The 12,273-nt window shown below is 54.9% G+C and overlaps 1 protein-coding gene across 5 annotated transcripts in view; it reads right to left on the minus strand.

Moving 5' to 3' along the window:
• Positions 1–2,217: 2,217 nt before the first annotated feature.
• The window catches only part of USP2 (ubiquitin specific peptidase 2), a 29,651-nt gene continuing 19,595 nt past the window's right edge, over positions 2,218–12,273 (minus strand). For 3 of the 5 annotated variants that reach the window (XM_027773370.1, XM_027773371.1, XM_027773372.1), the window contains exons 3-13: positions 7,725–7,775; positions 6,836–6,959; positions 6,535–6,646; positions 6,344–6,454; positions 6,103–6,167; positions 5,824–6,008; positions 5,659–5,739; positions 5,440–5,518; positions 4,447–4,554; positions 4,144–4,264; positions 2,218–3,717 (exon numbers count right to left, since the gene is read on the minus strand). In XM_027773370.1, coding sequence (XP_027629171.1) covers positions 3,630–3,717; positions 4,144–4,264; positions 4,447–4,554; positions 5,440–5,518; positions 5,659–5,739; positions 5,824–6,008; positions 6,103–6,167; positions 6,344–6,454; positions 6,535–6,646; positions 6,836–6,959; positions 7,725–7,775 — 1,125 coding nt within the window. In that variant the 3' untranslated portion in view covers positions 2,218–3,629. Of the gene's footprint in view, positions 3,718–4,143; positions 4,265–4,446; positions 4,555–5,439; positions 5,519–5,658; positions 5,740–5,823; positions 6,009–6,102; positions 6,168–6,343; positions 6,455–6,534; positions 6,647–6,835; positions 6,960–7,724; positions 7,776–12,012; positions 12,268–12,273 lie in introns of those variants that run through there. The other 2 variants (XM_006152315.1, XM_006152312.2) reach the window with 2 other exon arrangements.

The raw sequence follows: 12,273 nt of genomic DNA on the forward strand, positions 1-12,273 counted from the left end.
TGGGGGGGGGGGGGGCAATTTCTCGCTTTCTGTCTCTCTTTCTGGCGAGTGCACGTGCCCTATAGCAAAACAAAACAAAACAAAAAAACCCCAACCAACCAAACAAACTCTCCAAAAAAGAAAAAAAACAAGTATCAGATATGTTGATTCCCCTAGTTTTTGTTTGTTTTGTTTGCTACAGGGCACTAGCACTCACTGGAGAAACAAAGAAACCCACTTCCTGGAGAGGATGGCCACACTATAATCCTTTCCCCTCTATTCTCTTGGGATCTTGGGCATGCACACACATGTGCCTGGTGTGAGTTTTTGCTGTTGTTGTTGTTTGTTTTTTGAGAGATTTTTTGCTATAGGGCACATGCGCTCACCAGAGAGAGACAGAGAAACCATCCCCCAGGGGGGAGATGGCTACTCCGCAATCCCTTCTCCTCCATTCTCCTCTCGGGATCTTGGGCACGCACGCACACCTAGCATGAGTTTAAGCTGCCGGGTCAGGGACTTGAACCACGGTTGACTACATGGGAATCTAGCGACATAGCCATTACGCCAAGGGCTGGTCCCAGTGCCTGGTGTGAGTTTTAAGTCGCCAGGTCTGGGGCTCGACCACGTGGAAGTCCAGCAACATAACCAATTATACCATCTGCTGGTCCCACCCTTAGGTTTTAAAACATGGTTACACGTGTCCTTTCTCTTAGATGTACACTAAGGCATTATGAGAGGATAAAACACCTATGCCGATACAATAGCCGGAGGGGCCAGATGGTGGTGCAATGAGCAAACGTGTCGCCCTGCGAGGGAGACCCCGTGGGAAGGATGCTGGTTCGTGTGGAGACCGCCCTGTGTTTGCCGGACACACGTGTACCTATGATCTGGCTGAGGCTGGGGATGAGTCACAGAGTTGAGACCCTATTGGGAATACTCTGACTCATGGAATAAACAAACTTAAAAAAAAAAAAAAAGCATAAACAAATGTGGAAAAAAGCAATCTATTGGTGGGTCTAGATGAAAAGTACTGTGTCCAAAATGTGTACTATCCCAGCTTTTTACATTTTTTTAGAGATTTTTCCTGTAGGGAAGGAGCACTCACTGAGGAGAGTGAGAAAGCACCCCGTGGGGGGGGGGGAATGGCACAATCCCTTCTACTCCATTCTCCTCTCGGGAGTTTGAGTATGCACGCACACACACATGCCAGCGTGCTTCAGGCCACTGAGTCTGGGACTGAACCACGGTCAGCCATGTGGGAGTCCAGGGCCTTAACCGTTACGCCACCTGCTGGCCCCTTCAGCTTCTTTATAGAACTAAAAAGTTTAGGGCTAGCCAGTCGTGTGGTGGTGAAGGCAGCTGGCTCCCACATGCCAACTACGTGGTTCTAGTTCTGGACCTCAAGGCTTGAGAAACATGCCAAGTGCATGTGTGTGCCCAAAATCCTGAAAGGAGAAATGGGAGAAGTGATTGCAGTGTGGCCATTGCCAATGGGGGGATGCCTTTTTATTCTGCACCTGTCCCTCCAGCAAGTGCATGTACCCCGTGACAAATTGGGGTGGGGGGAGTAAATTTAAAATAGGACCACCAGGTGGCATGGAGCTTAAGGCACTGGATCCCATTTGGCCTGGTTCAAGTCCTGGACCCTCTAGCGTGAAAATCATGCTGGGCATGTGTGTGTGTGTGTGCCCAAAATCCTGAGAAGAGACTGGAAGAGAAGGGACTGCAGTGTGGCCATCCCCCTCGGGGGGTGATTTCTCACTTTACTTCTCTTTGGTGAACACATGCACCCTATAGCAAAGCTAAAAAAAATAAAAGAAAGAAGCTTAAACTTTCCGGAATTTAGATCTTACAAACTGGCGGAAGAAATACACGACCACTGAAACGCCAGAACCCTTCCTGGGCTCACACCCTCCCAAATCAAGACTCCATGGCTGACCGACTTATTTCTCAAAGCTATGATTTATTCTGTACACGGTCGCACTGTACATGAGACATTCTTCTACTCTTGCTTACACAGTAAACAAGTGTACACCAGCCCTTGGGCTCAGGTTCCCAGGTCTTCCCTGGAGAAGGGTGTCAGGCCAGTTAAACTCAGGGTGTCTTTCTCTGCTGCCTCCTCCCAGAGCACAGGGGCGCGCTGGGCTCCGAGGGGCACAGGCCGGGCCCAGTTGCGCGTGTGCACAGGTGCACAGGGCTCCACGCCAAGTGCTCGGGGCTCTACTCTGGGACAGCATGGAGTCTCGCCCGTCTACTCAGGGCAAAAGTGAGCCCATTGGAAAGAATCGTACGACTGAGGCAAGATGTCCCCAGACACCCAGCTACAGCTCCCCGGGCGGGACTGAAGACCCATGCCAAGAGGGGCTGCGGGTGGCGTGGGCATCCCTGAGAAACTCGGTCCGAAGGGCCTATGTCTAGGAGGCTCTGAGAAGGGGGTGGGTGTCAGGAAGGCCAGGGAGAAAGGGACATTAAGAATAAATTAAAGGTGAGGGAAGCTCTAGGGTTAAGGGGCTTGTGCTACCCTTCAAACAGCTGGGGAGCAGACCAGGAGCGGGACAGAGGAAGGGGGCAGGAACACCTCGATGGCCTATCCTAACAAAGCTGCTTTTACCTACCTTCCTCTTCGCCCCTCTGCAACGCGCAACGTGCGGGGGCCCAGGACAGGACCCCTACTTCCCCCAGCGGATTTGAACATGACACTGGGGAAAAGGGAAGAGGTTGAGGGATATCTCAGGGAGGGGCAGTTACCCCCTGGTCCCCAAATGCTATAAGGCACAATTCTTGGAGGCAACTAGATTCCATCCAAAACATTAAAAAAAAAAAAAAGCCAATAATAAATAAAAACTGTTTAGCTCCCAGGTCTATGTGTGGCTGTGCTTGGGGCCTAGCCAACACCCACCTAGCACCACGGGGGGCTAGCATTAGAAAAGTTGTACTCGAAGAATTAAAAAAACAAAACAAAACACAGGACTAGTACAACATTCCAGCTGGGAAGAGACTGAAGAAGAACATCTCCAGTCTGAAAACTTTAGTTATGGTAATTTAAAAAAAGAAAAAAACGAAACCAGCTTTTTTTGTTTTTGTTTTTGTTTTTTTCAAAGAAGTCCCCTCTTCTAGCCCCCTGGAGTTAGCAGCGTTAAGAGGGCTGTTGGCTCATGGGTTGGTTTCTGCTCTGGACAGAGTGGGTCCAGTGAAGACGGGGCGCCTGGCTCCTCCGTGGCCTGGTGGGGCGCTTCCAGGCAGCGATACTCCCAGCAGGCTCCAGAGGGCGCTGTCTTCTCAGAAGGCGCAGGGGCTGGAGGGCAGCAGGTGGACGAGGCTCTTCCCGCAGAGCGCTGTTTATTACACACAGGAAAAAACCACAAGCTCAAAATGCAAACGAGAGAGGCCACCGGAGCGCCGTGCCGACTCCGGTCTCTGTGTCCGGCCGATCTTCCCGCCAGGCTGTGGCTGGGAGCGCCCGGCTTCTCACTCCAGGCCCTGACAGGCTGCACCAACTCCTGCTCGGCGGCTTTATTTCAGTTTATTTTCCTCTTATTTGTCAGTTTTTTTTTGTTTTGTATTTTTTTGTTTTGTTTTGTTTTGTCTTTTTAAAAAACTTAGGGCATGGGGCCGCCACAGGCAGGGAGAAAGGACGAAGCTCCTCGCAGCTACATTCGGGAGGGTGGACTGGCCAACTCGTAGAAGAGCAGATAGGCGTCGCTGGTGCGCACTTGGCTGGAGGACATGGGTGAGACACTGCAGAGAGAGCAGGGACTGTCAGTGTCCTGGGGAGGGGCCTGGGGATGCAGAACTGAGGGGCCAAGGGGCTCAGGCCCTGCTCTAATTTCTCCACCCTGTCCCCAAGCCACTTTTTTTTTTTTTTTTTTTTTTTTTCCCCCCGGCCCCCGCCCAGGGGAGATGGCCATTCTCCTGGGATTTGGGGCACGCATGCACACGCAGCCAGTGTGATTTTGAAGCTGTCAGGCTCAGGACTCAAACACAGCTGGCCATGTGGGAGTCCAGTGCCTTACCCACCACTCCACCTGCAGCCCCACCTGCAGCCTTCCAGAGCCTTGGGCAGCAGTCCCCTGCATTATGTAGCTGTCTGCCTCTGACCTTTCTGTCCTTCAGTAAAAAGCCGCGCAGGTAAGTAAGGAGCAGGGGCTGAGGCTGGGCTCTTACCTCGAGTCATTGAACGTGTGCCACTCGCCCGTCACGGGACTCCGGCAGTAAGCTGTGTAGTGGCCGCCCATGGTGGTTCCGGAGTGGTTGGACACAGCGTACAGGTTGTAAACAGCGTGGTCTGGGGAAATGCACGGTGTCACGGCCCGAGGCGCTCCTGGCCCGTGTCCCCACCCACCTCGCAGTCCCAGCATCTCTCTAACTTCCTCTGGCACTTCCCTCCCCTCGCACCCCTGGCTGCATCTCGGACTTCTCGCCTCTGGGCAAGGCCTGCTTCTGCTCTTCTCATGGACAGATACTCACTGGTGTTTTCTGAGGCAAATTCTCTCAAGTCCAGGTCTCGTAGTGGGAAATTCACAAATGTTGTGAGCTTGCTGGTTCGTATCCTGGATTCTGAGAACCGCTTCAGATCTGGGTGGGAGTGAGTCAAGGACGGCAGTGGAGCAGGGCACAGGTGGCCTGCGGCACTGAGGTCTAGGTGGGCAGCCGCACTGTTCTCAGGAGAGAAAGGCAGACACGGCCAAAGCCCCCAACTTCTGGCTCTTTGCTAGTCTCAGAGAGTCATCCTCACGCCAGCAGGTGGCTAAGGTGCTAGATCCCACATGGCTGACTACATGGTTTGAGTGCTGGACCTGGGGACTTGAAAAATATGCTGAGCACCTGTGTGTGTGTGTGCGCATGCGTGCATGTGCTCCCCCAAACTCCCAGGAGACCTATCTCCGTGGAGAGAGGATTAGAGTGTGGTCACCCTCCCTGGTGGATGCTTTCTCCGTCAAGTGCACCTGCCCTACAGCAAAAATCTTAAATAAGTCATCAAGGCTCGCGTCCTGGGTGGCTCTGTGGTCAGGTGCTTAAGGCAGCCAGAGCTGGCACAACTGACTGTGTGGTTCAAGTTCTAGACCACGTGGCTTGAGAACTGTACCGGGTGCAAGTGCACGGGGCCCAAATCCCAGGAGAGTGCTGGAAGGCGAGGGATTGTGGTGTGGCCATCTCCCATGTAGGGGCTTTCTCACTCTGTCTCTCTCGCTGGCAAATGCACATTCTAGCACATTTTTCAAAAAGGAGGGTTAGCAGGTGGTGTGGTGGCTGAGGCACTGGACTCGCACATGGCCACCCGTGGTTCGAGTCCCTGATTTGGTGGCTTGCTTTCTCACTATCCCTCTCTGTCTGTCTGGCCAAATGAAAAGGTAATAATAATAAATAAAATTAACAAAATAATTCTTTAAAATAAAAATTAAACTTAAAAAAAAAAAAAAGGAAGGGTCAAGTCCCTGTCCCAATGGACCCCAAGGATACGGAGCACCAAGATCTTTGGGAACCTCTGGATGGAGAACTTCTTTATACATCGCTTTCTGGCTCGGCAGCGACAGCACGTCTGAAAGACAAGACGAACAGCTGCAGAGAGCTTGCCTTCAAGTCAGTGCACGGAGTCCCGTGGCTCCTCGGCTTGACCTCGGCTGGTACAGCACTGCCCCAGGGCCTCGCGACAGTTCTGGCTGGACAAGGGTAACTTACTGGCTTTTCATCACCATCGAGCACATCCTCTTTGGTGAAGAGCCTCATGCAGTCCATTAATGTCACCTCAGGGTAACCTCGCTGGGAGAGTGAAGGAAAGGTCAGAGGTCAATGGCAGGAAGGCCAGCGCGGCGGTCTGGAGGGCGTCGGTGCAGGGGTGCGTACCTTTGCAATGGGCAGTGAGAGGTCCCAGAAGGGGTCGAAGACCGTGGAGCAGAAGCCGCAGTCGGTGCAGGTCAGGGAGCTCTTCAGCTGCCCCACGAAGAGATCTGGAGGGAGCGTGAGAGGCTGAGCTGCGGGGCCGGCACAGGCTCTGTGGCGACTCACGCCCTGCCTCAGTTTGCTGGAGTCTGGGCAGAAATAGGGTTCCTTGGGGAAATGCCCTCGGAGCTGTCCACGCTCTGCACAGCAGAGAGTGGGGGCCTTCTTCCACCAGGCACTTACCCCCAATCCGACTGTCCTCCCGTTCCAGGTACCTCCTCCACATCTGGCGCCCTTTCTCGTCGTCACTATGGACAGAGAGGACAGCCGTCGGGTCAGACAGCAAGCCAGGATAACTGGAAGGTCTGTCAATCTGATCTCTGCTCTTCACACAGGAACGTGACTGAGCAAACCATGGCTCCTGGAGCAGCTCGGAGAACACCGAGGGCATGCAGGTCTCACCCTGCGGCATTCCCTTACTTACGGAAGATGGTCGAGGTTCTCGGGGCTGGGCTTCGGCCTCGCCGTCACGCGGTTCACCTCGTTGTGGAGCCCGTCCAGAAGAAAGCGCAGGAACTCCTGAGCGTCCTGCTGGCTGAAGCCGAGATGAGAGCGTGAGCCACAGACTGCGGGTCCCAGGAACCTGCCCTGCTGGCACCGGCCCTGGGCCCTTACTTATAGCCAACGAAGCGTGGTGCGTATCTCTGGATCTGGGTCTTGAACTCAGATGGGCTCACCACGTCGTTGGGGGATGAAGTCCATATGGCCTGGATTAGTTTCGCAAACTCTGTAGGAGAGGGCAGAGCGCGGGCATAGAGACAGGAGAGATGTCTGTAAGAGCCTCTGAAACTAGACCCCATCAAAAACAGGTAAAGCAGGGAACCAGGAAGGGCCATCCAGAGCCCAGCTCCTGCACAGTCTCGGTGGAGGGGTGGGCCTGGGGGAGCAGGGTGGTGCCAGGCGGCCCTCCGCTAACCTTCCATGAGCGCCGTGTGTGTGCTGCTGCTGTGGCTCAGGTCGCGTAGGTATAGCCTCTGCAGGCAGTAATCCCGCAGCTCCCGGGTGTTGCTCAGGCACTGCAGAATCGAGTTCATGAAGCACTGCGGGCGACAGTGGCCGTCAGTGGGAGCCAGGACCCCGCGGCCTCCCTGCTACTTCGTACCAAGGACTACCAGGCGAGTCTGCCCAGACACGAACCCCTCAGCCTCAACTGCCTCTTCTCGTAAGTGAGAAGGGTGACGCGAGGCAATGCCGCACCACGGGCACGGGTGACGTAACTGGTTGTTTGCTACAGAGCTGTGTGACAGGGTGCGGGTGTGGTGGCTAGATGTGGGTGGGAAGTGATGGGTGTCCTTGGGGAGAAGTGTCCAGGTGAGCAGTAAGCTACAGTAAAAGGGCAACTTCCTTCTCACAGTGCTTCCTGCTAGGAGTGGGTGAAGCAGAGCCCAGTGATCCTGAGAGACAGCAGCCAGGAGGGACAGGTACTGCCTGGTCAGAGGGTAGGTGGACAGCTGGAGCCAGAGTTGATTCTGGTCAGGTAGGCCCTGTCAGAATAGTAGGGGGTGGGACCAGCAGATGGCATAAGGCTATGTCGCTGAACTCCCACGTAGTTGATCATAGTTCAAGTCCTGGACTCAGTGGCTTGAACTCATGTTTGGCGCGTGTGCATGCATGCTCAGGATCCCGAGAGGAGAATGGAGGAGAAGGGACTGTGGTGTGGCTATGCCCCCTGGGGGGTGATTTCTTGCTTTCTTTCTGTCTGTCTCTCTTTATCTTTCTGGCGAGCGCACGCGTCCTATAGCAAAAAAAAAAAAAAGAATAGTAGGGGGTGAGCCTGGGAATGAAGTGGGCTGGAAAAAACTCACCGTATTCCCAAGATTTCGAAGACCAGCCAGTCCCTGGGCACTCTTAGAACTCTGTAAACAAAGGATACACGGCAGTGAGGTGGAGGCGAAGAGGCTGGGCCCACACCAGCTCTCTCCTGCACCTTGCTGCCAGGGGGAGCCTTGAGCAGCAGAGCACACGTAGTCTTTCCTGTCCTTGGTCTATGTACCTGGTAAGAAACAGGACTGAGGGATGCTTGTCATTTTCTTACTTTTTAAAAAAAATTTGCTGTAGGGCATGTATACTCATGGGAGGAGGGTGGTAGGGGGGTGGGAGAAGGGGAGATAGAGAAAGTGAGAGAGCAGCCCCCCAGGAGGGATGGCTACACCATGATCCCTTCTCCATTCTCCTCTCAGGACTTTGGGTATAAATGCACGTGCATCCGGTGTGATTTTCAAGCTGCTGGGTCCAGGACTCAAACTGTGAAGTTGGCCATGCAGGATCTACCTGCCTTAACCTAGAGGCTACCTGCTGGGCCAGTGCCTAGTATTTTCAACCTCTTATTTTCTTCACAGGGTTTGCTTTCTTCCTGTGACCATGTACTTCATCCCATCTGTGTTATTTGTTCTCTGCCACAGTGGCAAGTGGAGATTAGAACCCGAGACCTAGAATTCATATATTGGGCACACACATGACTTCTGGCTACGAGAAATTTCAAGTCCCAATTCTCGAATGACCTACATTTTACTACCAGATGTCTAATATATAAAGTAGCTGTCATAATAGGCACTTCAAGGAGGCTTTGAAAAGTTCAACCTGGGACCAGCAGTTGGCGTAATGGCTGGGTCGCTGGACTCCCATATAGTCGACTGCGGTTCAAGTCCCGGACCTGGCGCCTTAAACTCATGCTGGGTGCATGTGCTTGCATGCCTAAGATCCCAAGAGGAGAATGGAGGAGAAGGGATTGTGGCGTGGCCATCCCCCCTGGGGGGTGATTTCTCGCTTTCTGTCTCTCTCTCTGTCTTTCTGGTGAGCACAGGTGCCCCATAGCAAAAATCTCTCAAAAAAAAAAAAAAAAAAGTTAAATGACCAAAATACCCAGAGTTTCAAGTCGGTCAGGAACCACCAGAGACAGGTGGAATTTCTTCCAGCTGAGCTCAGCTCCTAAGGGCTGGTTAAAAGCTGGGAGAATCCTCCCTGCCTGGCTCAGATTTCCGCGTCCTGACGGGCCATTGGCTGCGAATGGTGATGGTGAGCACCTGGCTGCAGGTGCCACTCCCTCTCTGGTCCCTGCTGTGGAGGCTGGTGAGGGGGCTGGAGAGAACAGGTGAGTCTCCTTTGTCAAGGGCTCTTGGCTCATCCCGGCATACCGCCAGGCAGGCTGAAAACCTCCACAAAGGGTTAAGGGAACAGTTTGAAGATGAGTCTGCCACCCCCTCTCTGAGGGAGGGGGCCTGGGAGCAGGCAACTCTGGAGCAACACTGGCTGGGGCATGCGTGGGGCCAGCTCAACCCTGATCAGAACAGGAGCCTGAAATAACTCAGCTAAAATTACTCATGCCGTGTGCTGCCAGCCTTGTAGGCTGTCAGCAGCTCAAAGCCCATGAGATTGTCAGCTCGAGGGGGAGGGGGGAGAGGAGCGGCCGAAGGAGGGCTTTTCTCAAGAACTGCCCTGCCCCTCCCAGCAGTCAGAGGACCTCTCCTCTGGCCAGTCGTCAGGTCTAACACATTAACAGGCAGGGGAGAAAACAGACGCAGAAGAGAGACCTGGTTTAAACCTGCAGCTAGATGGAAGAGCCTCTCAGCACCCAGTGGGGTACATGCATTCCTCAAAGCCCTGCTAGTGCTAGAAGTAGCCAGCCTCAGATGGAACCGGGATCTTTTTTTTTTTTTCTTTCCTTTTTTTTTTTTTTTTTTTTTTTTTAAAGTTTTGTTATATGGTGTATACACTCAGGTGAGAGAGAGAGAAAGTGAGAAATCACCCTCCGGGGGGATGGCCACATCACAATCTCTTCTTCTCCATTCTCCTCGCAGGATTTTGGGCACACATGCACATGCGCCCAGCATGATTTTCAAGCTTCCGAGTCTGGGACTTGAACCGTGCAGTCAGCCACAGGGGCTCTAGCCTACTGTAACGTTCACATCACCTGCTGGTCCCAGAAAAGAACTCTTACCTTACTGACAGTCTAAACCCCGAAGTTCCAGCAATAGGGCCACAGCAGAGAGAATTCCCTGGCAGACACCTTACTAGCATTTTCAGGTGGAATTTGTGAAGGCCTCTGTTGGGCCCAGCAAAAATGCCACCCGGTCTCCATGGTGCCTACTGGTCACTGAGGTGCAGCTGGCCCACCACAGATCCCTCCCCACACCCATTTTTGACAGTGCCTTCTTAGTCCTCCCCCCGCTCCCCCCTCAAGCAGGCACCTGTCTAAACAGGCTGCAGGAGCAACGCATCCTACCATGTGACCCTCTGTGCTCACCAAAGCAGGCCCAGGCTGAGACCGAAGTCACTCAGCACCTGGGGAGGGGGGTTTGAGGATGGGAAATGCATCAACAGTCTCTGGAAGCGCTCTCAAGATGTTTTAAGATTTTGCTGATGGGGCCAGTGGGTGGTGTGGTGGTGAAAGCAGCTGAATCCCACAGGGCCGACGGTTTGGTTTGAGTCCCAGACCCGGTGGCTTGAAAACCAGGCCAGGTGTGTGTGCGTGTGCAAAATCCAAAGAGGAGAATGCAGGGGAAGGGATAGTGGTGTGACCATCCCTTGGGGGCCATTTCTTACTTTCTCTGTCTCTGGTGAGTGCATACACGCTAATAACAAATGAAAAAAAATGGTGCTGACACTTTAAACTCTGCCCCAGCAGGTGAGAGTCAAGAGTGTTCTGTGACCCACAGTTCCTGTTCCTGAGGAGCTAACCCTTCTGCTAGCCTGAGCTGTGGGGAGATGGGGGAGGCTCCCTTAAGGCATCACCAGGATGCTTTTATTTCTCTGAGGGTAGGAGCTCATGACTTCTGTGTAAAATTTCCTGAGCTCCAAACCAATGGCCACTTTGAAGCACTCGGCAGCGGGCGGGCGGTGGATGGCCGAGTTGGGGGTGGCAGATCGCTGAGTTGGGGGTGGTGGTGGAGGAGCCAGCAGGGCTGCTTTTCAGCCATGAATAGGAAATCAGGAGCTGCAGGGGAAGTCAGCACTTTCCATTCCAGAGAGGAACAAAATGTCCCAGGAGTGACCTTTCTTAAGGGGCACACACTCCTACCTCGGGGCGACATGGGGAGAGACCCTGCAGAGCCAGCCTCCTCTGGGCAAGAGCAGAAGGCGGTGACTCCAGCTGGTGCCCTGGCACTCGGGTACAGAGTGGAAGTCTGGACCCCAGCTTCCTTACACACAGCCAGCAGCAAACCTGGCCCGACTCAGTAGCCAAGTGCGATTCTAGAGAGCAGATCTACTCCACAACCTATACTCGCATTCACCTTCCAGAGCAGGGACGGGGGCTCGGAGAGCCCTCCTTAGGGGATGGCAGGCACCTGGGGACCCCAGCTTTCTGCACACTGAGGCTCGGGTCTTCCCACACAAGACCCCAGTCACAGGCCTTCCTCACTTCACCTGTGCTGTGAGGGTCAGCCAGGAGTCCTGGCTCCAGCCAAGGAGCCTGGCGTGGCCCTGGCACCCGGCAGGGCAGCACTGCCAACACGGGAGCCGCTGCCTGTTACATAAGACCTGTCAAGCTCGGGCCCCTTTTCTCTTCCCCACCGGCAGCCCCAGCATAACTCCGGCCCCTGCTTCCATGGAGGGTCTGCTGCCCATTTCCAGGAACTTGAGTGGGGCCCAGAGGAAAGAGACATTGCCCTTATTCACCCGTCTGCAACTCCTCTGCCCTTCACAGGGTCAAAGGGCCCCCGGTCCCCTGGGAGAGAGCCCCTTGGGGAACAGTGGGTGGGAGGCGGCCCCTTTCTGAGGAGTCTTCCTTGCTGGGGTCTGGCCTAGGAGGAGTCACCCCGAGTCCAGCTGCCTGCTCCCTCGGGCTCTGAGACTAGTCAAGGTTACGCCTTCCTGCACCTGTCCTGGTGGGAGCTGGGTATTAAGAAGCCAGAGTCACCCAGAAGACAAGGGGAAAGGGGAACTCCGGCCGGGACCTTAACTAGGGGAGGGGACCCGAGTAAGCGTGCGATCACCTGGGGAGGGGGCATTCCTTGTCGGGGACCCCGGGAAAGGTGGGGTGGGGGCTGGGAAGAATCCGCCCCCCGCCGAGGGTCGCGTGGCGCGGGCGAGGGTGTCCGGGGAGCAGGTGGGACCCCAGGCCTCGGCGCGGGGTCTGGCAAAGGGCCCGCGTACCTTGGCTTTGTTGAGCAGGAGCCCCACGAAGGTAGAGAGCAGCAGGGACGGGGAGAGCGGGGAGCGCGGCCGCAGCTCCTTGGCGAGGGCGGGGAAGGGGGCCGGGGGCTCCTCGGGCAGGGTCACGGTGTACGAGGTGCGCATGCTGGGGGCGGGCGGCGGGCTCGGTCCCACGCCTAACGTTGGCCACCGGGGCGCGGGGCAGTCCCCGCGTGGTGCCACCGCCCGGACGCCAAGGCCAGCGAGGGCGCCACCGGCCAG

Source organism: Tupaia chinensis, unplaced genomic scaffold (assembly GCF_000334495.1).
Source record: "Tupaia chinensis unplaced genomic scaffold, TupChi_1.0 Scaffold000348_1, whole genome shotgun sequence".
NCBI lineage: Eukaryota > Metazoa > Chordata > Mammalia > Scandentia > Tupaiidae > Tupaia > Tupaia belangeri.